A 23,282-nucleotide genomic window follows, 5' to 3' on the forward strand; every position below is an offset into this window, starting at 1 on the left:
TCTTTCTATCTCTCTCTCTCTCTAATATATTGCCCTGTCTATTTCTACAGGTACTGGGCTCATCTGGATGGATGATGTGGCCTGTGTTGGGAATGAGGACACCATCCACCAGTGCAAGTTCTCAGGCTGGGGCAAGACTAACTGTGGGCACGTGGAGGATGCGGGGGTGACATGCAACACCTAACACCTACCATTTTAACTCCCACTGAGTTCAGTTCTAAACTGCAGAGTTAAATTGCAGATGACAGGCAGCGTGAGTTAGAGCAGAGGGGCTGCGTTCTGACGCCCTACACCTACTCACTGCTGTGGGCAACTGATTTGACTTCAGACCCCTTTAGGGCCTCATGGCCGACTTTGTTCAAGTAAAGCAGGTTTAACTGAACTAGATTCAGTGCCTATAAAGGTACAACTTAAAAAATGGTCAGTCACAAATGTTTGTCCAATTGTTGACAGATGACGCGATTACAAAGAAAATAAAGGGAACTAATGCCATTTGAAATAGGTGTATGGCTTGGCCCCAGTACGATTGATTGGTTTGTGTCTGTCGATTTCAACATTTCTGTCTGTGGAAGCAAGCATTGTTTTTTTATCATCATGACTTAGAGTCTCTCTCTCTCTCTCTCTTTCATTCTTCTCCCTTCAACTGGCTAATTTTGATTATGTTAGAGTGCAGCCAAAAATGCCTCTTTCTTCATCGACAATTGCAGGGGCGGTTTGGAGACTAACGGTTGGTTTATGTATGGAAACCAGGACTAAAGTAAGACAAATTACAGCCCTAGATGGCTTTTTTATATTTTGGGAACATTTTTATGAAATGGTAAAACATGCAACGACTTGAGGTTTATCACAGGAAAGGAAACAGGGAAATATAGATTATTGTGTGAAATAAGCGAAACCAACCGCTGACGCAATACACTTTCAAATGTAAATCAAGTGTTTCCATGAGCATGATATCTTTTATCATAGATTTCTGTAGATGAACCTAGACAAATATTGCTTTGGGATAAGCAAAGATATGTGCTGAGGTCCTGAGGACTAGGTTTGATATACACTGAGACACATAAATCTGGACTATCTCTCAGTTTTTCATTTGAAGCGTTGAAGCAGCTCCCCTTTAGACATGGTCCTCACTTTCATCCACTGAGGTTCATATTCAGACAAGTGCTATTGAGGTGTTATAGAGTGCTATAGAGCAGTGGAGGTTGGTGGGAGGAGCTATAAGAGGACGGGATGGTTGGAATGGAATAAATGGAGCAGTATCGAAGACGTCAAACATATGGAAACCACATTTTTGACTCCATTCCTTTATAACATTCCAGCCATTACAATGAGCCCATAGCTCCTCCCACCAGCCTCCAGTGCTATAGAGTTTTCTGGTTCGAATACCTGAGCCGACAAGGTGAAAAATCTGTAGATGTTCCCTTGAGCAAGGCACTTGACCCTAATTTGCTCCAGGGGAGCCATACTACTATTGCTGATCCTGTAAAACAACACATTTCACTGCACCTATCTGGTGTATGTGACAACTGTCAAAGATAACACCTTACCCTCTTTGTATATTTTCATTCAGATTGATAATGCTTCCCTCTTGGGAAAGAAACTATAACAAATATTTTCTATTGGAATTCTTCAGAATTATTTTCATAGAAAGAAATTATTCTGGTTTTGTAGAAATACATATTCCTGCAGTATGTGATCATTACTATTATAATCCACTCTCAAATATTCAACTAGGGTGCAGTTAGTCTGTGAACATAGAGGTAATTGTTGCATGGATCTTCAACTGTTCTGTAAATTCATCAGTCATGCAATGCCTTTTCAAGTACAAGGGAGCAGCCTGCACACAATTTTGATTTGTATAACAGGGACCACAAACCCAAGTTCCCACTTTAGGAACATACTATCAAATACTAGGATGCTATAATTGCCACAGTATGTGAAGTCGAGATTGATTGATTTATTATACCATGGTACCCCTGTAACTCTAACCAACACTTTTATTGGACAAGATTTAATAAGGACTTTTGAGGAGTGTAATTATCTGTTTATCGATTGTGCTGGTCATAACACCCGGCCCACATGAAAAAAATACTACAGTTTACTATAGAATACTACAGCACTTACTATAAAATTCTGCAGTAAACTGTAATACTGTAAAATACTATACTACACACTGTAGCATCCCTCGATCATGTGTGGTAGTACTTACTAGAGAACGTTGGAATATACCGTAGAATACTATAGTAAATACTACAGTATTATCTGCAAAGAAAACACTGTAGTAATTACAACAGTATTGTCCGCAAAAACACTACAATATTTAATTAGCATATACCCTGCCCATTCCCCTCGGTTGTCACTAGTTACCAAAGCCGCATAGTCTTTTAAGCCCCGCCAATTTCTACAATTTATCTTCTTAAAATGTGATTTTAAACCTAACCGTAACTTTAACCCTAACCTTAAACACACTGCTAACCTTATACCTACCTTAAATTTAGATGAAGAATCAACAAAAAAAATCATACATTTTTTATGCCAATTTATACTTTGTGGGCATGGTAACTAGTGGAAAACATTCCCCTCCCCATATTCCAATTTGTTACACCCATAAGTTAGAAACCTACATGCCAAGTATAGACCATATATTGTGTTACCCACAGATTATAGAAAAGAGCAGAAGTGCTGAATTATCTGTTTAGACCCCAGTCTCAACTACATACAGATCATTGAAAACGTGATCTTTTTAGTACTTGTCCAGTAGATTTCCTCAAGGACAAAGCCTCCACTTATGTCAAATATAATAAAACAAAAACACTATAGTAAGTACTACAGTAATCTCTTAAAAAACACTACATTAAAAACTGTAGTATATACACTAGTTTTATTTTACTACAATAATTATACCATAGTTAACTGTAAATATACAGTATACCACAGTAAATACTACAGTGAATATTACAGTAAAGTCTGCAAAACACTACAGTGAATACTATAGTATTTATACCATAGTATAGTCTTTTTTCATGTAATTTGAAATGAATACAGTGAATATGTGACAATATGTCATATGTTCATTAGATAATACTTTGAAACTTGATATTTCTTGCTGATAAAAAAAAAGATAATGTACTGTTGAAAGAATAAAATGGTATTCATTTGTTTGTGTGGACATTTATTTTTATTAAAATGAGGTTAGAGGCAATTCAGTAGAAAGCGAAGTAATCCTATCCCATACTATAGCTACAGTAGGGTTTCCCAAACTGCGGCACTCCAGGACTAGGGTTGCCTACCGAGAACAAAGACCTTGAATCACGAGTGAGGGGAAGATGCGTTTAATCAACATGTTTGAACTTTTATTGGGGGATTTTTTTTATTTTTTATTTTTTATTTTTAAATGTTAAATATTTTTTGGTATGCAGGTAATAGCACTTATTCATTTTATCATATCAAATGTTTGGGTCTTTGGTACACCGAGGTTCTTACTCTCTGATTGTGGGAGTCTTTAGCATCTGGAACTGTATCAATCTATTTTCTACCCTCAGTTTTATGCCAAACACAGACAAACAACACCGTTTATTTGAGGTATGACATGAGGACAATATTTGTTAAGGGATATTTCAGTGGAATTCACAGATGGACAAAGGAACCATTTGACTCTTATCCTCTATTGTACCCACAAGGCCTCTCTGGCATCAACATCCATGACTGTTTCATTGAGTCAGCTCTGTATGAGGATTTGAAATGACAATCTGTGAATCTATTTACAGTGATTTTGTGCAAGGGGTAGTGGGCTCAACAACTATATCTCTTCAGTTAATTTATGGAAAGAAACCACATTGTTCAGAGCAGGCTCACATCACATAACTCAGACAGAAAGGGCAGTTCCAGCAATCAGCACTACTTGACGTGTAACTTTAAAAAATGAGTATGTTCCAAGGCTGCACTTCGAACTGCTTACCCCAGAGCCCTCCAGAACTCCCCCATATTCCCATGAGTATTCTGGACAGGATCAACTCTATAAGAAAGATTTGACAGCCGCTGTTTGCTATTGTAAAGTAGCAAGAGTTATCGGTGGCCTTTGGCCTGGATTTCCTGAACAGTCTTCCATCTCCTGTGTCTGAATGTTCAGATGAAGCTGCTGTTGGAACATGCACATTCTGTTGACATGTCCATATACAGAATGGATTAACACATGCACACTGGATATGATCCAAATTAAAGTTAAACAATAAGCAAGAAATTGTCAAAATGCAGTTGATTATTCAAGTAAAACCATGGACAAATAAACCATGTATACAGAACAACATTTGACATTGAAAACATGCATGAAGTGATTAAATTGTGGATTTCCCCAATTCCACCCAATTTGAGCAGAGCTGAGGACAGCTCTTTCTTCCCCTCCAGAGCCCACACTGAGGTTTGACCAAGGAACACATATGTCTATAAAAACAACCAAAACATGTAGCAACAATGCACTGTCTTCATATTAAACTATGTTTCTACAATATAGTGCTGAATGAAAGAGGGGAAACAACTAGGGTATTGAAATGGTTCCCACCAGTGATTAAACAGCATGCAGTACCACCTGGAAGGGCAGTATGGATGGGGCATGGTCTGCCCATTGCTATGGGGATGTCGTGTAGCTATGCACATGTGGAGAAATTGGGTAAGACACGTGTGCCTCAACTGTGCTTGGGATCATTTCAGACACACATGCAGGCTGCAGCAGACATCTGCTCAAATGTGGCTGGTTAAATAACAAATTAAACAGGGGATTTGTCCCTTGATCTGCAGAAAATCTGGATATCTGTTCTGCCACTAGAGTCCAGGGTTTGGGCCCCAAACATGAAAATGTAAGATAAATAAACTTTTTAAAAACTTGCGTAAACAGTCTGTGAGAGAGTGCAGAATATTTGCATACCCAAAGCTATCTTTTCTCCCCTTAGAACACACACCATATCAGTCAAGAAAAATACACACATGCATTGAACATAATTGTTGTTTATAAGAGAGATAAACAACATGGGTTTGACAAGTTGGCTCTGCATGAATCTCACATTTCAGTGCACTACAGTAGGCCTTCATTGATTTGGAATCTGATATATTATGGTACCACAGGGCCATCCTCCTTGCTCAACACACCACTGCTGGTCACATCTACCTATTTATAACCTGTGGTCATGACATGCACTATACGTTTGTAAGATGTTTAATGTAGGTTAAAGCACGTTGGTGCATCTACATGTACCCACCATCCACATAGACTGAAGGTCCACACAAACAACATACCTCTCTATTTAGCTCCTATGCCTGCCCTCTGCTGGTGTAATACATGTATTTTACTTGCATATATATATATATATATATCAAACCAGAAGCACCATTAGCTACATCATGACATTATATTATACACCAGTGTGTCCATGCCACTGACCTGTATTTCAAATAGTTGGTGGGCTCAATCTGAGCAGTGTAGGCTGCTGAGGGGAGGACGGCTCATAATAATGGCTGGAACGGAGCAATTAAGGTGCTAACACCCTCCTATGGCTCAATCACTGTATATATCTATGGGCTACATATTCAGAGGGGGTGGGTTACAAATGCGGAACACACATTTCGGTTGAATACATTCAATTGTGCAACTGACTAGGCATCCGCTTTCCCTTTTCATTACATATTTTAAAACGCTTTTTCATTTGACAGACGTGCCGTTTGTCCTTCTAGCGCGCCTGTACTTGACCTACGTAATCCATTTTTGAACGAAGGCTGGGCGCGTTTTCTGCAGGTTTTGTGATGAAGACATAGCTAGCTACAAGACAGAAATTGGTAAGAAATAATAATGAGTGAATTTATCCCATTATGCTTTAGTTACATAAAACGATCATAATCGTACGTTTGAGTAAATTAGCATGATCGCTAACTTTGGGTCCCTGCGATAACGTTAGATCACTGACGGTTGTTGAAGTTAGCCTAGCCGATATGTAACTTACTGTTAAGGCATTAAGGCATTACCGTCTATGAATGGGAAAAAGTTCGCCTAGATCAGTGGCCTAGCCTTAGATAATACGTTAGCTAGCCAGTCAGCTGTGCTAGCATTGAACAATTATTTTACATCTGTCACATCTCTATTCACAGATCTAGGAAATAATGGATTCCACTATTGCCAGTGATGTGAATGGATTCAAGACGCCCTGCAAACCAGACAGGGTGAAGATCCTTCTCTCTGGTAGCTCTGCCAGTCCTAGAACTCCCATAACCATCCCTGCCTCCCCTTTCATGAAGAAACTGGGATGTGGAACTGGGGTGAATGTGTATCTCATGAACAGGTTTGTTTTGTTTAGCTTCTTCAATGTCACCAATGGTTTTGATGTGTCACGAGTTATGACCATGTTCCCATGTGCTCGTTTTTTTAGAGTTGGTAAACTGAACCTGTCTCCATGGGCTGTCAAAAAGATCAACAACAAATGTGCCTCAAAGCAGGTGGGTGTCTACCAGAGACGACTCTGTGACGAGGCAAATATCCTGAAAGGCCTGCAGCACCCAAACATTGTTGGTAAGAATGAAAATGTTGTATTTATTTATTTATTTTATAAGTGTAATGACCTATACTCTACATGAAAAGGGCTACCGTACTTGTACATATTATAAAGATTGTGTTGAACAAATCCCAGTCCATGCAATATTTGGTTCTTGATATCTGTATTAACAGCCATATGATTTGACAGGATTCCGTGCCTTCACCACTGCCAATGATGGCTCTAAGTGCCTGGCCATGGAGTATGGTGGGGAGAAGTCCCTGAATGACCTGATAGAGTGGCGAAGAGAGGAGGGCCTGAAGGCTTATTCAGCTGCCACCATTGAGAAAGTGGCCTTGCATGTGGCGCGTGGCCTACAGGTAACCTCGTACTCATCTTTTGAACCCAGTTTACACCTGGTCTAGGTCTGGAAGGGGTGGGTAATTGAGCGTGCATGTACACAGAAAGCTGTAATACCAGGAGTACTGTAAACTGTATAGGCTTTGATGTGATTATACAGATCGGCTAATTGATATGGATGGCCTTTATTCATTTCTCATGCTTTGGGGAAGTCGGCAAATGTAATGTAAGCAAATGTAATTGAAGATTGTTTTTATACATTTCCCCCAAGTCAATCCTCCTCTGATGTGAATACAGACATGTGGTGAAGGGTCTTTTCCCCAAGTCAATCCTCCTCTGATGTGAATACAGACATGTGGTGAAGGGTCTTTTCCCCAAGTCAATCCTCCTCTGATGTGAATACAGACATGTGGTGAAGGGTCTTTTCCCCAAGTCAATCCTCCTCTGATGTGAATACAGACATGTGGTGAAGGGTCTTTGAGTTTCTCTTCTATTGGTGTTATTACAAAAACAATTTGAGGTTCACGATTTCAAATGTTCTGTAATCCCCTGAGGGGGTGTTTTTTTAAGTGTCACTGCTGAGTGTAGAGCTCTTTAATTCATTGCCTAGCTATGACCAAATAAACTTTAAAAGCCACCATGAAAATCCCCTTAAATATCAATGTTCCTGTTTTCTCTTTCCCTCTCATTGTTCCCAGATGCTTCATGTTATTCCATCTTTTAATGTGAGTCAAACACATGACTGTACAATTGTTAGAAGTATAGGAAGGAAACACTGAAATGTATTTCCACTTTCTCCAGTACCTTCACAACGAGAAGAAGCTATTACATGGCGACATGAAGTCTTGCAATGTTGTCATCAAGGGTGACTTTGAGACTGTCAAAATCTGCGATGTGGGAGTCTCCTTGCAGTTGGATGAGAATATGAAAGGTAGATGTCACCATCTGAGCTGAATACATCCAATTAAACACTGTGGAAAATAGGCATTACTTGGTATTTTGGTCGTTAGGCCTCGTTTCCCCATGTTGTCAGACAACCTGCCTTTTTCACTGTTAGTGTGAACCTGAGAAATTAGTCTGGTGTAAACACTGATTAGACTTTAACAAAGTACATTCCTACTAGCCTGGTTTAGGACTCAAACTTCTGTTGTTCCTGCAAAGTAGCCTGTAGATGATTTTCACAATGTTGCACGCACTCATGTCATGAGCCTAATGGAACGAATGCCAAGGGCTTTCTCATAAACACAGCCTGGAAATTCATGGTAGTGATGCTGTAGGGAGGGGTATAGAGTAACAATGTACAGGTGGTTTGCCATGTAAACAATGCCTGTTTTCATGAGGTCATGGAACCTCTCAATGAAAAGGGCACAATCAATACAAGTTTATGTATTCTTGTATTTCAGAAATAGGCTTCAGGCCTAGGCAAAAGTGACTCATTCCGGGTGTCAAGTAAAATGCAATAAGAGTTTAGTTTACCTCAAACCAAATGCAGAAGAGCTAGAACTTTGTTTAATGCACATTAATCATTTTATATAGACTAAAATTGGTAATAGTTTCACCCTTTCATGCAGCTTGCTTGTAAATGCTTTGAGCAATGTGTGATTAATTATAGTTAAGAGATGTTAACACTGGCAAGGAAAGGGGATAAAAAATGTTTACAATATCTCCATTTCTGTTACTTAGGCTTCAAAGCAAATACATTCCTCTTTATTCTTCAATAGTTTCTTAAACATGTTCCCAACTTTAAGATCTTTACATTCTATTTTGGGATTTTCTGAGAACCACAAATAAACTGTTGGTCAAATGTAAGAACTCCCACTATGCCTAAAAACCCTGGCTTCAATCACTGTATAACGTGTTTAAACCTATTCCTGTTTCTGCCTCTCTCAGTGAGTAACCCCAAAGCAGAGTACGTTGGCACTGAGCCATGGAAGCCCAAGGAGGCTCTGGAAGAGGGAGGCGTGATCACGGACAAGGCAGACATCTTTGCCTACGGACTGACCCTGTGGGAGATGATGACTCTGGCCATGCCTCACTTGGAGATTGAGAACAGTGAGGAGGAGGGTAAGGAGAGTTCTCATACTCTGGATTTGAATCTAGAGCTCTTTTTAAAAGGCTATTTCCCTTACGTAGATCTGAGATTTGTCACTGTTTGTCAAACAATATCACTTGCTCAATGATTGCTTAGATATAAAAGTTTATTGTAAAATTACTTCTCTTTTTAGATGTCTCAATGGACGAGGATGACTTTGATGAGGATGCCTACTATGAGAGGTTGGGCACCCGACCAGCGCTGGACTCTGAGAGTCTTGGGGGAGCCTACCAGAGAATGGTGGAGCTCTTCTGGCTCTGCACGGAGGAGAATCCACAGAAACGCCCGTCGGCTGCCCAAATAGTTCAGGTTCTGGAGTCCAACATGCAGGCAGACAACGTCATTGTCATAGACTGATCAGTTAGACTAGTCTCATCTCATTCAAACCATACTGTAATGTTGACTAGTCTTGTTTTCGTATCCAGAAACCTTTCCTGTTTCTCTTGACTTGTATGTATGCAATGTACAGTATTCTTAGGTGAATTGTAGTAAACAAAATGTCTCAGTAAATTGATAAACAATTTAAAGAAGCTGCTTTTCTAAAGACTAATACTTCAGCATTTTAGTGTCATGTGTAGCCATGTGTTCATGTCAAATTGATGTGGGCATACATTGTGCAGCACAATCTGAAACTGAACATGTAATGTAAAATAGAGGAAGGAATTCTCAGCTGAAGCAGTCAGATTGTTAATGATCATGCAATTAAATTAATATGCTTAGATGCTCATCGTCATTAAGACTAGCCTGACTGAAATTGTATCTTTATCAATGTAACTGTGTTATATACACTGAACACATGCAACATGCACAAAGCTTCTCTCAAATTGTGCACAAATGTGTTCTCAAAGGAAAAATTCTGACAGGTATGGAATATCAAGAAGCTGATTAAACGGCATGATCATTACACAGGTGCACCTTGCGCTGGGGACAAGGCCACTTTAAAAGGTGCAGTTTTGTTGCAACACGTCTCAAGTTGAGAGAGTGCACAATAGGCATGTTGACTGTAGGAAAGTCCACCAAATCTGTTTCAGGGGAATGTCAATTTCGCTACCATAAGTACCAACCGCAGACCAACTGTAACCACGCCAGACCAAAATCTTTGAATGTTGCGTTTTATATTTTTGCTCAGTACAGATATTTAGCTCACAATGCATTTCTGTAAGCAGCAGCACATAACGGTTAGTTATATTGCTGACAAACTACTCTACCCAAAATGCACCTGTTTCACGAGAAGATGACATGTATTTTCCAAGAAATTGTGATTCTGAAGTGTGATAAGAGGTAAAGATTTTATTCAAACTATGTACAAGATGTAGAAGAGATCAATCACCATCTCTTCAAAGTAAGTTACTACACATTGTCCAGTTTAGCATTCTATATGAAATGGGCTTTAAAATGTGTGATTAGAAATGGATGTATGTCCCATTTAAAAGTGGTGACGGTAGTGTGATAATGTAAATGTATATTTTCCTACGTTTAACACATACTCATTAAAGGACCAAAATATGTCAAATGTAATTTCAGCCTTAACCAATGAAATTGTAGACCATAAACGTAGGCGTCTCGCAGTACTTTGTGGCGAACAGTTTGCCTTCTGGGGTAGGGTCAGAGAAGGCGATTTCCTCCTTGGTCAGGTGGCCCCCATACATAAAGGAGTTTCTGAAATGACAGAAATACATTCATTAAAATGGGATATGACCTTTCCTGGTTAAATCAGGAATAACTGTTTATATATCACTGAAACGAATGCACCCTCAAACCAGTAGCTATCCACATTTTCCATTGTGCAGACCACATCCCTTACATTAACAACATCCATTTATCTCAAGTCGTTAGCACTACCCAACCTGTAATAATTATCTTACCGGACGGTGTCGAGCATCCTTGTGGCGATGCCCTTCCTACGGGCCAGGCTGAACACCCAGATACGGCTGACCCCACAGATGGCCTTCTCTGGGGTGATAGAGCAGCACCAGACCCTGTGGTGCTCCATGAAATCCTCCTTGGTCATGTCCTTAGTCTGCTCTGGCTGCTCCAGCACTCTGAAGCCCTGGAAACGAAGGGCAAGATAGCCCAATCATTCATCAGTCACTCAGCTAAATATCCCTGTAAGATAGCAATCCACTCACCAACTACAACTAGTTAGAAAGCGAGAATAACGAACCAAGTGTGTTTACAAAGACCTGATTGAATCTCCTTGAGTACTCCCCTATTGGTAGTTATCTGTCATATGTGCTCTGCAATGAGGCATCAGATGACCATCCCGACAGCAGGAATGACCGTGCACTAAAGCTCACGTCTGATTCTGAGCGTATATTAGTTAATTTCTTGATAAATCAAACTTCATCTTTTGCAAGCACGCGACCAGAAATTAACATTATCACAGGCCTTTACGTCACCATAGTCGGGTAAAATACTCCTGATCCATTACTGAAAAATCTACCATGTTTGGAGCGTGACACATTTGAACAGAGCGCAAAAGTTTAGCAGCACCGGAGAAAATTGATTTTACCTGTCGTATGTGCTCTGCAATGAGGCAGCCGACGACCATCCTGTCACTGTTCACAAACAGATAGGTTTTAGTCTGGCTGGGGCAGCTGAGGGACACTTGTTGGAAGCCCAACTCGTTGTCAGCAAGTTGCCTCACATCTTCTGCCTAATAAACATTAAGCATGAACAAGTGGGTTCAGAATTCCATTCACACCAAATGCATAAACACAAACTGATGTGATTGATACAGTTGTGGAAAAAAATATTGGCATCCTTGCACTTTTCTTAAATAATTCACAATTTCTTCTAAAATAAGTTGAAGTTGCAAACTTTAGTTCCCCACACTTCAACATTGCAGAAACAATTTTATTTTTGTAAACTTAAGTTTACAATTTTAAATTGAGAAAATAAAGACAAATGGCATGGACAAAATTATTGGCACCCCAGCTAGTACATGGTTGCACAGCCTTCGGCCAAGATAGAAGCATTTGTTCATCAATGAGCTTACTGGACCATTCTACTAGCAATTTGGCCCACTCTTAAGCAGCAAACTGCTATAATTCTTCAATGTTTGAGGTTATGCCCTCCACCAACTGCTGTTTTCAGCTCTCACCATAGGTTATAGATATGACAGAACAGTCCAGCGCTTCTTGAACCAATTCTGTGCTTTTGATGTGTGTTTGGGGTTGTTGTCCGGCTGGAAGACCCACAACCTTCAAAAGGGACCGTTTTTGGACGCTGGATTGAACATTGCAATCCAAAACACCTTGATAATCTGCTGACCAGAAACAGCTAAGCAACCCCACAGCATTATCGAAACCTTCCCCATGTTTGACTGGGAGGATGGTGATCTTTTCTTTGAATGCTTAATTTGGCCATTGGTAAACATAGGAACACTCTGACCGAGGCACATCTAAGCCTTATTGAACGTCTCAAAAACCCACCTAAACAAGCCTAAATCCCGGGGAAATGTTCTGTGGACCAATTAAACACAATTAAAGCTCTTTGGCAATAACGATCAGCGCTAACTGGCGACCAAATGAAGCATTCAATGGAAATAACACCCTCCCTACAATCAAACAAAGGGGAGGGTTGATAATGCTGTGGGGTTGCTTTGCTGTCTCTGTTACTGGGGGCCATGAATGTGCGCAAGGAGTTTTGTAGACCAATGTTCAACCCAGTGTTCAAAAACTGTCTCCGTTGAAGGTTGTGGGTCTTTTATTTTAGAAGGGAATTATTTAAGAGAAGTACTGTACCTTTCTGACAGCGTATTTTGGATCATCTGGTAGAACCAGAATGATTTTTCCATCCCAGAAATCTGCTACCACCCTCTCTTTCTTCCAACCCTGGGAACGAGAAGGAAACATTGATTAAGCAGCCGTCAGAAATCAAGAGAGAGAGAGAGTGGTCAGTTACATTTTCCCCCCACTAAACCATGGCAGACGATTTGGCTAAGCTTTTGTGGAAAAAATAATGAGCCACTCTAAAAGCAACATCCTTAGGGCAACTTGTACACATCAGTAGGAGGGAGGAAACGCCTGGGCGTACGCACCACAAACTTAATACTGTCCAGAAAACGCTTATGGAACTGTGTGTGCTGGAAGTTGTCTTCCAGGCTGTCTGCACTGTAGATCATGCCACATGACCCACACGTGGTGGCACCAAACTGCTTCTGGCCTGCATCCTGAGGTAAACACAGAGCATTAGCAGAGCTCACAGATGGCAGGGAGAGAGAGGTAACAGTCATCATCAACATTTCCATCCATTAATCTGTACATCAAATGATTTACTTACAATGATGAGTTGATCATCAGCCTCAGCCTGTTTATTCATATCTCTCTTCTTCCTGGCTCTCCTCTCTTTAGCAGCAGAGGGAATGGGGTGACCAAGGAAAGAGGGGGTGCTGCAATTCATTGGAGATGCCTGAGCTGCTTTCCTCTGGGGCCTACAGGGAGAAAATAAACATTATAATAAAGGCATATACACTCCTGTATACAGTGTTACAGAGGTACTACTACTTGACCACGTGCGAGACTGTAAATCATTTCCTCCCTGGAGGGCAGTAAACCATTTTAGCTGAAAATAAACAGAAGTGGTTTTTGCCTACCTCTTTGATTCAGATCCAAAGATTGTACACACAGCTGAGGATTCTACAGAATCAGCTAAGGAGTCTAAAGGGGAGAGAGAAATCATAAATGAAAAAGACATTTGATTTGAAGTAAAAACATATGAATGATAATTGACCAATGACAAAAAAAACTACCTTTGACTGGACTGCTGATACAGGTTAATGGGCTAATATCACTGAGATCAAACACTGCATGAGAGCCTGCATCCGTGATAAAGTCCTCCTACAAACAGTGAAAGAACAATATAATAAAATGTAGTATGTATACACTATGCTTTGTTAATTATTTCCCCACAGGATTAACAGACATTGAGAATCAGGCTAAACACGTTTCCAGTGATATACAGCTCACCTGAGTGTTTATTTCTGGGGATCCTGAACATGTGGGAGACAAAGATATGTTTAACACAATGCTGACATCCTTGGTCATGCCATATTTCTCTGCTATAGCTCTGGGTGACAGGGCCTCAGGTGACTCTGGACTCTTTAGCAAATCCTGGACACTGGGTGGAGACTGCAGCCCCTCCTGCAGTTTCTTCACTACAACAGCACATCGCTTTGGAGATGGGGCTTTTTGTTTTTTTTCTTGTTTTCCCTCTGACAAATGAACCAGAGCATTTGTTTTCTCAAAACTCAAAGCTGGCTTGGTAGATTTCGGGGCAGACTTTTTGACAATGGAGGCTGTCTTTTTTCCTGTGCTGAAAAAGGCAGCCCCAACGAAGATCTTAGGCTTGGGCTTAGACTTTAAACCACAGAAGGTCAAGGGGATGCCTTTTTTCGGCTCCACTTGCTTTGTGCTGGTGGGTGCTTTAGGCTTTGAGGAATTGATCAAGCTTGATTTGAAGTTGCAGCTTCCCTTTAAGCCAGTCTTCACACGGTGTACAGCGGCCACTTTCTTGACCTTGTTACTGTTAATCATCCTCTTTTTCTCAGCATCCGTCAGTATTACATACGGATCCACAGTGGTCAGCCTTGGCAGTGATTTGGTCTCATTCAGCATCTTCCTCTCCAGGGGTGTCAGGTACAAAGGTTTGCGTTTACCATAGAAGGACCCTGTAACCACAGCAGGCTGGAATGGAGAGGCTCTCTTCTGAGCAATCTTTAGGGGAGATGGAGCTGGTGATCTCTGAGGGGATGGGCAGTTCTCCTTCTCCTGGTGTCTGGCTGACATCTTCTTTAGTGGAGACTGGTGCAGCCGGGGTGACTTTCTTTTCAGGGGAGATCCTCCATCCTTGACAGGCCTTTCAGCTGGGCGACTACAAATGTTGTAGTAGAATAATAAGGATGTTAGTCAATGTTATATGCATGATTGATTGATTTAACACATATGATGGACTAATGCACATCTTGTAACGCACCTGTGCTTCCTTGTAGTACTAGGCATCATGTTTCTAACTTCACTGGAAGAATAAATAGCATCAGTAAATGAACCATGCGTAACCAGTTAGCATAACAACAATAATACATTATCATTGAAATGCAAACATAATTTAAACACTGAACAGTTATTGTTAAATATCTTGACGCTAAATATTTATGAAGACAGCAGTCTCAGCCAGCCAGGGTTCAGTGGCTGAGTGAATAATATTATAGGGATCATCATGGATTGCCATAACTACCCAGCTACAACACTGTCTGGCAAACATACCTAACGTTAGTAGCTAACGTGAAGTGATCAAACTTGCCAGCAACTTTTTACCAAAAGGTTACTAAACTAATTTTAGCTAGAAGTTTGCTAGATAATCGTTTTTGTGCCTGACGGGATTCTTAATCGTTAGCTAATTTAGCGTAGAGTTGAAGTGCACACAGGGGTGTATTCATTATGCCTGTTTGCGGTTCCGATTGGTTCTTAAACGGTTACAAAACGTAATGAATACACCCTAACAGTAGCTGACTTTCAAAATCAAAACGTCATGCCATCTAAACACTTTTGCTAACTGACTTTAATCAAATACATTGTTTTTCCACAAACACATACCAAGCAGACGTTATCCACAACGTAACAAAGTTAGAAAGTTGTGGAACTGTGGTTTGCTTGCCACAACCAGCGTTCTGTTTCCCCGCGGTTCTTTCACAGACTGTTTTGAATAGCGCGCGCCTCTTTGCAAAACAGTTACCCAACATCACTTAAGCGGAAACAGCGACGACTTCCGTGTCAACTTCCAGCACAGTTATCATGAACTCTGTGCTTATCTCGTTATGATGCACATGTATTTTCAGGTTTGAAAAAGTTGCTTCCATTCATGCAGGATGGTGTTTTACTTCACGAGTGCAGGTGAGAAGTTGAGCTTGTCTTTTAGCTGGCTAGCCTGTACATAGTTAACGTTAGTTGAGCTAACTAGATAATCTTCTTGAATCGTTTTGTTAACTAGCAACGTTTGATGTCTTGTGAGAGAGCTTTCATGTCTCATAATCAAAATAGTTAGTTTTTGTTTACATTCAGGCCAGCAGATGAAACGTTAGTCTGCCTTCTCCCGAAAGTTTTCAGCCATTAATGTTAGTTTCGCCCACAACTGGCTCATGTGAACTACAATCCCGACGCTGTTTTAACGTTATGGCATTTGAAACATATGTCCCTTTGATCAGCGAGAAAGACTCCTTCAAATAAAAAAAGACACACTTACTGTAGCAGTTATACACAGATCCATGTCTGGCTGGCCCAATCCCATCTTCCAGCTGCTCCCCAGAGCACATTTGCTCATCACCGCAGGGCTGACATTCTAGAGCAGACCGATAAGGTTTGTGGGGACCAGGAGACCCTGAGACGGTTCATACCGCCTCCTCAGGCCCCGGGTCCAAGGCAGACGGATTGTTGCCACCCACCTGCACCCGAACGACGGTGGGGTCCCTCTCCTGCCTCATCTCCTCGTGCTAAGGGTCGACAGCAGGGAGGGGCACATCGTGAGGTGAAGCAACAGCCTGTTTTTCCCACGTGGGTCTTCCCTGGTTTTTGCAGAGGTACTGGGTAATTTATCCCTCACCGGGTTCCTATTCCTCCAAGCGGGTCACGACATAAGCTCTCCCAGGGCTCCGTAGCCTTGTTGGCTTGGCTGAGCTTATGGCTTGTCTTTGTGACAGGTGTGATGGTGTCCACCGTCACCGCCATTGGGGCGTGCCTGGGGGACCCATGCGCTCGGGGTGCCAGAGGAGAGGCTGGCCCCGGCAGGTCATCTGACACACCCTTCCTCTGCTTCTTCTCCCGGTCTCCTTCTCTGGGCTCTGGGACGTCTAGCGTCTCTACGCGCAGCGCACGTACATGGCATCCTAAATGTGGCAGCAGATATGCTCTTGAAGGAGGGCCCGCCACCTTGGGACTGGAGCCTACATCCCCAGGTGGTGCAGCACCTGTGGGACAAATTTGGGAGGGTGCAAGTGGACCTGTTTTCCTCCTTGGACAATGCACACTGCTACCTGTGGTACTCCATGTCGGAGCCACCAGGGCCTCTGGGCTTGGATGCTCTGGCTCACGATTGGCCAGGGCTGGAGCTTACGCATTCCCCCCTTTTCCCCTGATCCAGGCTGTGCTGGACAGGACCAGGATGGCAGAGCATCGTCTGCTGCTGGTGGCCCCATACTGGCCCAGACAACCCTGGTTCAGCCTTCTCCTGTCCCTGTTGTCTGGGACACCTTGGCAACTTCCCTTGAAACCGGACCTGCTGTCTCAGGTCAGGGGAACTCTGTGGCATCCGAGGCCGCAACGCCTCAGTCTGTGGGCTTGGCCACTGAACGGCACCAATGGTCCATGTTAGGACTACAGGAGGGTGTAATGAACACCATGCAGAGCGCAAGGGCGCTGGTTACAACTGCGGCATACCAGTTGCTCTGGCGGTTGGCTCTTGGTGTACTGGTATTGAGGTTGTGCCCGAGTAATGCTGGGTGCAGTAATGTCCTCCAATACCTGTAGTCTCGCTTCGATGAGGGTTTGGCAGCCTCTACCCTGAGAGGGTATCTGGTCGCTATATCTGCCTGCCATGTGGAGTGGATGGAGAAGCCATAGGGGTGCCATCCCTTGGTCTCCAGGTTTATGAAAGGGGTTTGTCCCGTGCGTCCAGCTAGGACCCGCTCAATGGCGAGCTGGGATCTGGATGTGGTCTTGGCAGATTTGACAAAGCCGCCTTTCGAACAGTTGGAGTCTGCCTCCCTGAAACACCTCTCTATGAAGGTGGATTTCTTGGTAGCGATTATTTCCATGAAGAGGGTGGGTGAGCTCCATGCTCTTTCAGTAAGTTTTCTCTCCGCCCCAACCCTTCATTCCTCCTGAAGGTTCTGTCAGACAGACATGTGAACATCTCTTATTATCCTGTCTGCTTACGACCCCCGCCTCCCCGGCAGTGGCGGGGGGGTCTGGGCCTCCCTCCGGCATGCTGTGCCTTGTGAGGGCACTGGCTGCCTATGGGGAGCGGACACGGTCAGTGAGAACAACAGACCAGCTCTTTGTCTCACTGGATCATGGACACAATTACGACAGCATACTGCCTGGCAGGCCAGTGCTCGGATCTGTGGTGGCACATTCAACATGAGATGTGGCTGCGTCCTGGATTCTACTGAGAGGAGTGCCCCTCGCTGATATCTGTGCTGCGGCCAGCTGGGCTTCCTCTTGCACCTTTGCAAGATATCGGGTAAATATGGCACCTCCCTCTGCGGTTGGTTCAGCGGTCCTGGGCTTCGCCTCCCCTTCCGGGGACTGTGCCGGGACCCACCCTTCCACATTGACGGCCCCAACGTCTTGGTCCCGCTCTGGGACTTTGACTCTGGCTTGCCAGGTCCTTCTAGCACCGACTAATCTGGTACTGGTATACCAACATATTGGAGTGATCCAATATAGTGAAACATAATGAAGGTTACGTATGTAACAACGGTTATGTGACCTATATGGATCACTCCAATATGTTGGTATACCAGTACCAGATTAGTGAGTTTGTGTTTATACAGGACCTCCCGCCCGCCCCCACCTACCATCAATCAATCAATCATGTCAATGCGGAGCTATACTGAGCCCACAGCATTGTTTAAGCAGTTTTGGGAGGCGGTGGGCACACAGGACATTGGTACAGAGCTCAATTTGGCCTCTGCGTGCCTCTGGAGGCTCTGCAATTGCGTCACACCCTCCTTACGGAGTCTCTGACCACATTTTCATTTTCGGATCAAGCATAAATTGGCTCTTACGCTTATGCACAGGTTTTCTGAGCACGCTAGATAGCTAATTAGCATATGTGGCCGCTGCTTGTCTGTTTACTGTAAACAAGCGCTGTAACATGGAGATATGATCGTGTGGGAAAACTAACACTATCAAGGTGTGTATCAATTTAACCTTTTTGTTTTTTCAAAATAATTTCTCACTGATATGAAAGATAAGTTCCTTATGCTTCCAAAACCAAACCACAAGTGACGCGTGTTAATGGTAAGATTAACGCTTCGAACACACCGACTGTGTTAGGGCATCACTGCTGCTTAACATTTTGTGCACCTAGGCAACTATACTGATGCAGGTACCTTTTGCAAATGGTCGCATGCAGTTGGACACATGGAGGAGAGAATAATTTTCGCAGTATCCTCAAAACCGTGTCTTTTTGACACAACTGCTGACAGCTACAGGGACATAAACACAAAAAATGCTGCTTGGAGACAAGTGTCCACGATAGTAGGATTGCCAGGTCAGTTTAGTAGTGAGCTTGTGCTAGATGTGGCTAGTTAGCGTTAGCTAGCTAGCTAACCTAGCCAATGAGGTGTGTGTGAAAGAAATAGTCAAATAAATTATGCAAGTTACTACCCTTGATAACCTTCCCAAATAATAATGTTTGAAAGAGTGAGTGTATTTCTAGATTAATAGAAATGGTAGATACTACTGTACCCTGATAATTTGGTCACATAACCGTGTGTGTCTATGTGTACAGTAGGTGACAAGTCCATGATAGCTATCTAATAACTATAGTTATGCTAGGTAATGGTTTGGCTTATCATGTTCATGTCTATGTAGAAGAAGACTGTAGGAGGAAGTGGAGAGGACTCAGGGACAGGTATCAGAGAGAGAGAAGGGCAGAGAAAGAGAAGATGTCTGGGTCAGCAGCTTCAGGCCAGCAGCCTTGGCGCTTGTGCCACATTCTTTCTTTTCTGGATCCATTTATTGTGCCTCGGGCAATGAGTGGCAATTTTACAGCCAGACCCTTTACTACGTCATCCACAAGTGTTGTCGCCACCGGTGCATCAAGACCCTCAACGTCACCTACAAATGCGACCATCACCTCCACCGGTGGAGTGAGACCCTCTACAACATCATCCATGAGTATGACCACCACCGTTGCAGCCATGGAAGATGATGAAATGGAGGAAGCACCTCTGGATCTAGGACCACCTGAGATTATTATGAACCTCACGGAAGTGACCACTGAGGACCTCGTTGAACAGGATGTGGCCGTGGAGAGAAACAGAGAAACGAAGAGGAACAACGTCACACCAGGCGTCATCGGAGGTACCAGCCCCCAGATCCACTCAACTAATTTCAGCAGAGGCTCCTCCAAGCCGTCGAGCGGGATGCAGCCCAACCTGATGATCACAGGAAGGAGACCCTCTTTGCCATGAGCCTGGTGCCAACACTGAAGAGGCTGCCTCAGCAAAGAAAAGCAGCAGTCAAGGTTAAAATGTATCAGCTGCTTTTCGAAGCCGAGTTCAATGGTATGTTGTTTTTTTTCTCCACATCACAGGTAGTGTCATAAGTGTGCGACAGTGAAGTAAAGTAGGTCATTTTTACAGTATAGTCATGTAGGTTAATTGGTATTTCAGATCAAAGTATTAATATGAGGCAAATGTATAGCTGTTGTTTCTGGGTTACAGTTACAGTTTGCTGTCGAAATATCTGCCTGTCATATTCATCTTTTGATCTGAAATACAAATTCCATGAGTAAACAGCAAGTATTACCAACTTTACTGTTCCTATATTTATGCCACTAACTACACTATACAAGCAGTATTTAGTTAACATAAATCTCACCTTTTATGGTGTCATTATGTTAAGCTTTGTATGTGTTGTTTTTCTCTTCCCTTCCAGAGATGGAGTCAATTTAACAGACAAGCTCACAGGAAGGACAGGAAGAGAAGAGGAGTTGTCTGGTTGTTGTTTTGACCTCCCTCATTGTACCTTTCTTTTCACACACGTCAGTTGTGTTTAAATTCAGTCAATTCATTTGTTTATAAAGTCTTAGGATTTATAGCATTTATTATTAGTGTTACATAGATTTCTGAATTGAAACTCATACAGAGTCTTCACAGATGCTCTTGGTCTCTTACACAGATGCTCTTGGTCTCTTACAAGACTAAAGGTCAATATATTTCTTTAATTTAAAACCACTTGAAAACCAGGGTGTTGAAACTTCACAAAAAGTTATGTTCCATCGACTGGTCCGTGACATCCAGGGGCCATTTGTTTGTTTAGCTGTGTTATGGCTACATATTATTCCCTTTTTTTCAGAGACAGAGAGACACCTCTTCGTACCTCAGATCTCCAGTATCCTGCCCTCTCTCTCTTTATGGCCATGTCTGAAGTTCCCCTACTACGTCTAGGCTTTATGAGTAGTCCCTGTATCGGTCTGCAGTTGTGCCAAAAATACATGCTCTTCTCTTACAGATTACAGGCTACACATTCATTTAAAAACATCTTTTTTTTTACACGCACGCACACACACCTCTTTCAATAGTTAAAAAAAAAAACATTTTTACAATACACATACCTGTCATGTTCTTTCCTGTACTTGAATACTTATTAAATTATGTTTTCATAGTCAGTTGTTTCAGTTGTTTATTAATATCTAATTTAGACTTAATCTGCTTATTTCTTCCCTACACCTTTGCAGATCTAAGACAAGATGAAAGTAAAAACACATTCTCTTCCTAATTTTTTTTTCCACCTGTATTTTGTCAGACCAGTGAACATGGTGGTAAACTGTACTATTTGTATGGACCCTAGGTTACCTTTTCCCTTTTATCATACTAACTGTATGTCGTATAACCTTAATTAGTGCTCCCGCTCACCTGGTGTACCATGCCAGGTGTGTATAATACTGACGTTAATGGGAGAGGGAAGGGGTTAAGGTGTGGTCTTTACTCCCAAATTTCACTTCAATATTGCTTCCAAATGAAGAGAGACAATGATACATAAAGTAATCTGGGGGAAAAATGCAATTTTATGGACAACGGTGGATGGTTCTTAAAATAACCTTTGTTATGGGGCTCTTAAAAGAGCCGTTTCACTCCACGGCATATTGCCATGGGACTTCACCTGCTGGCGATGAGAAGTAGGTGGTCAGCTTCTCCCTCACCTGGAGTGCCTGTCTGGGGGCGTTGTTGGCACCTGCCCTGGTGACATCAGGAAGGTGACCACTTGGCGTGTCCATCGCCATCCGGAGCGGCTCCTGGAATGACCTCCGCAGGTAGTTGTGGAGAACACATGTGGCCTTCACGCAGGCATCGACATTTGAGGGGCTGAGACCAAGCATTCTCCGGTACATTCTCCACTGGGCTGCCAGAATCCCAAAGGTGCATTCAACAACTAACCTTGCCCTGGACAGTCGTTTGTTAAAGATCCTTACAGGCTTTGGCAATGGCAACTGGCGTCCAGCGTAGGGCCTCATGAGGTTGGGTCTTAAAGGGAAGGCCTCATCGCTGACGAAGACGTGGGGAACAGATCCCAGGTCTTCAGCCCCAGGGAGTGATGCAGGTGGTGGAATATCCAGGGTGCCATCCTGAAGTGCCTGGCCAGAGGCAGAGTCTCGGAGGGTCCCGCCATCACTTCCCTTGCCGTAAGCACCAACATCGACCACACGGAAACAGTAGATGGCATCTACTACAGCCAAGAGTACAACTGAATATGTACTCTTGTAGTTGTAGAATTGCGAACCTGAGCACAGTGGAGCCTGGATTACTACATGTCTCCCGTCAATGGAGCCAAGACAGTTGGGGAAATTCCACCTCTCCAGGAACTCAGCAGCGATGGCCCTCCAGTCTTCCTCCTTGGGGAGAGGCATGTATTCACCAACCAGACAGTCCCAAATGGCTTGTGCCACAGAGGTGACAATGCCTGCCACCGTGGACCATCCAACTCAGAAGCTGAATCCTATGGTCCTGTAGGAGTCCCCTGTTGCCAAGAATCTAAAATATAATTCAAAATAATGATCAATACTGTGTATAACTTGAATTCCACCCACATATTATATCTACTCATATAGCTACCTCATTACTGTTTATTATGCTTTACTAATTATATTGTAATACTCATCAACCATCATTAACAATGCCTTGAAACAGTACAATTCAGTCTATGACTATATCAATAAACTGTAGTCCAGGCCAACTACTCTTAGAAAGAATGGTACTATCTACTTAAAAGGGTTCTCTGGCTGTCCCCATAGGAGATCCCTTTTAGGTTCCAGGTAGTACCCCTTTTGATTCCAAGTGGAACCCTATTGGGTTCCATGTCTTATACCTGGAACCAAAAATGGTTATCCTATGGGGAAAGAAGAAGGACACTTTTGGAACCTTTTTCTCTAAGAGTGTATGTGAGTCCAATAAGAATGTAATGAATGACTAACTGTCTTGAACAACTGGATCCTGGTGAAGACTAGCCTACCTTCATCAGGGCAGAAGGCACCTTTTCATTTGGTAATATTGCTTAATTAAAAAAGGATTTATAAACCAACTTTGGGAA

The 23,282-nt window shown here is 42.6% G+C and overlaps 4 protein-coding genes across 7 annotated transcripts in view; 3 read left to right on the forward strand and 1 right to left on the reverse strand.

Moving 5' to 3' along the window:
- LOC109900746 (scavenger receptor class A member 5-like) overlaps positions 1–3,158 on the forward strand; it is a 66,018-nt gene extending 62,860 nt beyond the window's left edge. Inside the window, exon 9 of the mRNA XM_020496534.2 lies at positions 51–3,158. Within this exon, the coding sequence (XP_020352123.1) occupies positions 51–184 (134 nt within the window). The 3' untranslated portion in view covers positions 185–3,158. The remainder of the gene's footprint in view (positions 1–50) is intronic.
- A 2,534-nt stretch (positions 3,159–5,692) lies between these two features.
- On the forward strand, positions 5,693–9,709 carry LOC109900748 (lymphokine-activated killer T-cell-originated protein kinase homolog). The gene is made up of 7 exons (XM_020496538.2): positions 5,693–5,826; positions 6,136–6,326; positions 6,414–6,553; positions 6,726–6,895; positions 7,677–7,806; positions 8,766–8,939; positions 9,101–9,709. The coding sequence occupies exons 2-7, from the start codon at positions 6,148–6,150 to the stop codon at positions 9,322–9,324; spliced, it is 1,017 nt and encodes a 338-aa protein (XP_020352127.1). The 5' UTR covers positions 5,693–5,826; positions 6,136–6,147; the 3' UTR covers positions 9,325–9,709.
- A 528-nt stretch (positions 9,710–10,237) lies between these two features.
- Positions 10,238–15,737, reverse strand: LOC109900747 (N-acetyltransferase ESCO2). 2 transcript variants are annotated; one of them, XM_020496535.2, is made up of 11 exons: positions 15,564–15,737; positions 14,944–14,985; positions 13,938–14,841; positions 13,721–13,808; positions 13,565–13,628; positions 13,252–13,402; positions 13,010–13,141; positions 12,714–12,803; positions 11,480–11,623; positions 10,833–11,017; positions 10,238–10,626 (listed from the first exon to the last, which is right to left on the reverse strand). In XM_020496535.2, exons 1-11 carry the CDS (start codon positions 15,707–15,709, stop codon positions 10,494–10,496), a joined length of 2,079 nt encoding a protein of 692 aa, XP_020352124.1. In that variant the 5' UTR covers positions 15,710–15,737; the 3' UTR covers positions 10,238–10,493. The 2 variants fall into 2 exon arrangements, with proteins under 2 accessions (XP_020352124.1, XP_020352126.1); XM_020496537.2 differs by lacking the exon at positions 15,564–15,737 and adding an exon at positions 15,234–15,471.
- Positions 15,733–21,363, forward strand: LOC116376509 (uncharacterized). 3 transcript variants are annotated; one of them, XM_031837175.1, is made up of 3 exons: positions 15,733–15,860; positions 19,563–20,257; positions 20,631–21,363. In XM_031837175.1, the coding sequence occupies exons 1-2, from the start codon at positions 15,836–15,838 to the stop codon at positions 20,162–20,164; spliced, it is 627 nt and encodes a 208-aa protein (XP_031693035.1). In that variant the 5' UTR covers positions 15,733–15,835; the 3' UTR covers positions 20,165–20,257; positions 20,631–21,363. The 3 variants fall into 3 exon arrangements, 1 of the variants encoding a protein (XP_031693035.1); XR_004211913.1 differs by lacking the exon at positions 15,733–15,860 and adding an exon at positions 15,867–19,239; XR_004211914.1 differs by lacking the exon at positions 15,733–15,860 and adding an exon at positions 15,867–19,239 and having other exon boundaries at positions 19,569–20,257.
- The last annotated feature ends 1,919 nt before the right edge of the window (positions 21,364–23,282 follow it).

This window comes from Oncorhynchus kisutch, linkage group LG12, assembly GCF_002021735.2.
Source record: "Oncorhynchus kisutch isolate 150728-3 linkage group LG12, Okis_V2, whole genome shotgun sequence".
Taxonomy (NCBI): domain Eukaryota; kingdom Metazoa; phylum Chordata; class Actinopteri; order Salmoniformes; family Salmonidae; genus Oncorhynchus; species Oncorhynchus kisutch.

What these genes read in the sequence shown, in the direction of transcription:
- LOC109900748 (XM_020496538.2), top strand. Translation starts at nt 6,148, where the DNA reads ATGGATTCCACTATTGCCAGTGATGTGAATGGATTCAAGACGCCCTGC. An exon ending in ATGTGGCGCGTGGCCTACAG is followed by an intron (nt 6,896 to 7,676) that starts GTAACCTCGTAC and finishes CACTTTCTCCAG; the next exon opens with TACCTTCACAACGAGAAGAA. An exon ending in GTTGGATGAGAATATGAAAG is followed by an intron (nt 7,807 to 8,765) that starts GTAGATGTCACC and finishes TGCCTCTCTCAG; the next exon opens with TGAGTAACCCCAAAGCAGAG.
- LOC109900747 (XM_020496535.2), bottom strand. Translation starts at nt 15,709, where the DNA reads ATGTTGGGTAACTGTTTTGCAAAGAGGCGCGCGCTATTCAAAACAGTC. An exon ending in CTGATGATCAACTCATCATT is followed by an intron (nt 13,142 to 13,251) that starts GTAAGTAAATCA and finishes TGTTTACCTCAG; the next exon opens with GATGCAGGCCAGAAGCAGTT. An exon ending in CAAAATACGCTGTCAGAAAG is followed by an intron (nt 11,624 to 12,713) that starts GTACAGTACTTC and finishes AATGTTTATTAG; the next exon opens with GCAGAAGATGTGAGGCAACT.
- LOC116376509 (XM_031837175.1), top strand. Translation starts at nt 15,836, where the DNA reads ATGGTGTTTTACTTCACGAGTGCAG. An exon ending in GTTTTACTTCACGAGTGCAG is followed by an intron (nt 15,861 to 19,562) that starts GTGAGAAGTTGA and finishes ATGTCTATGTAG; the next exon opens with AAGAAGACTGTAGGAGGAAG.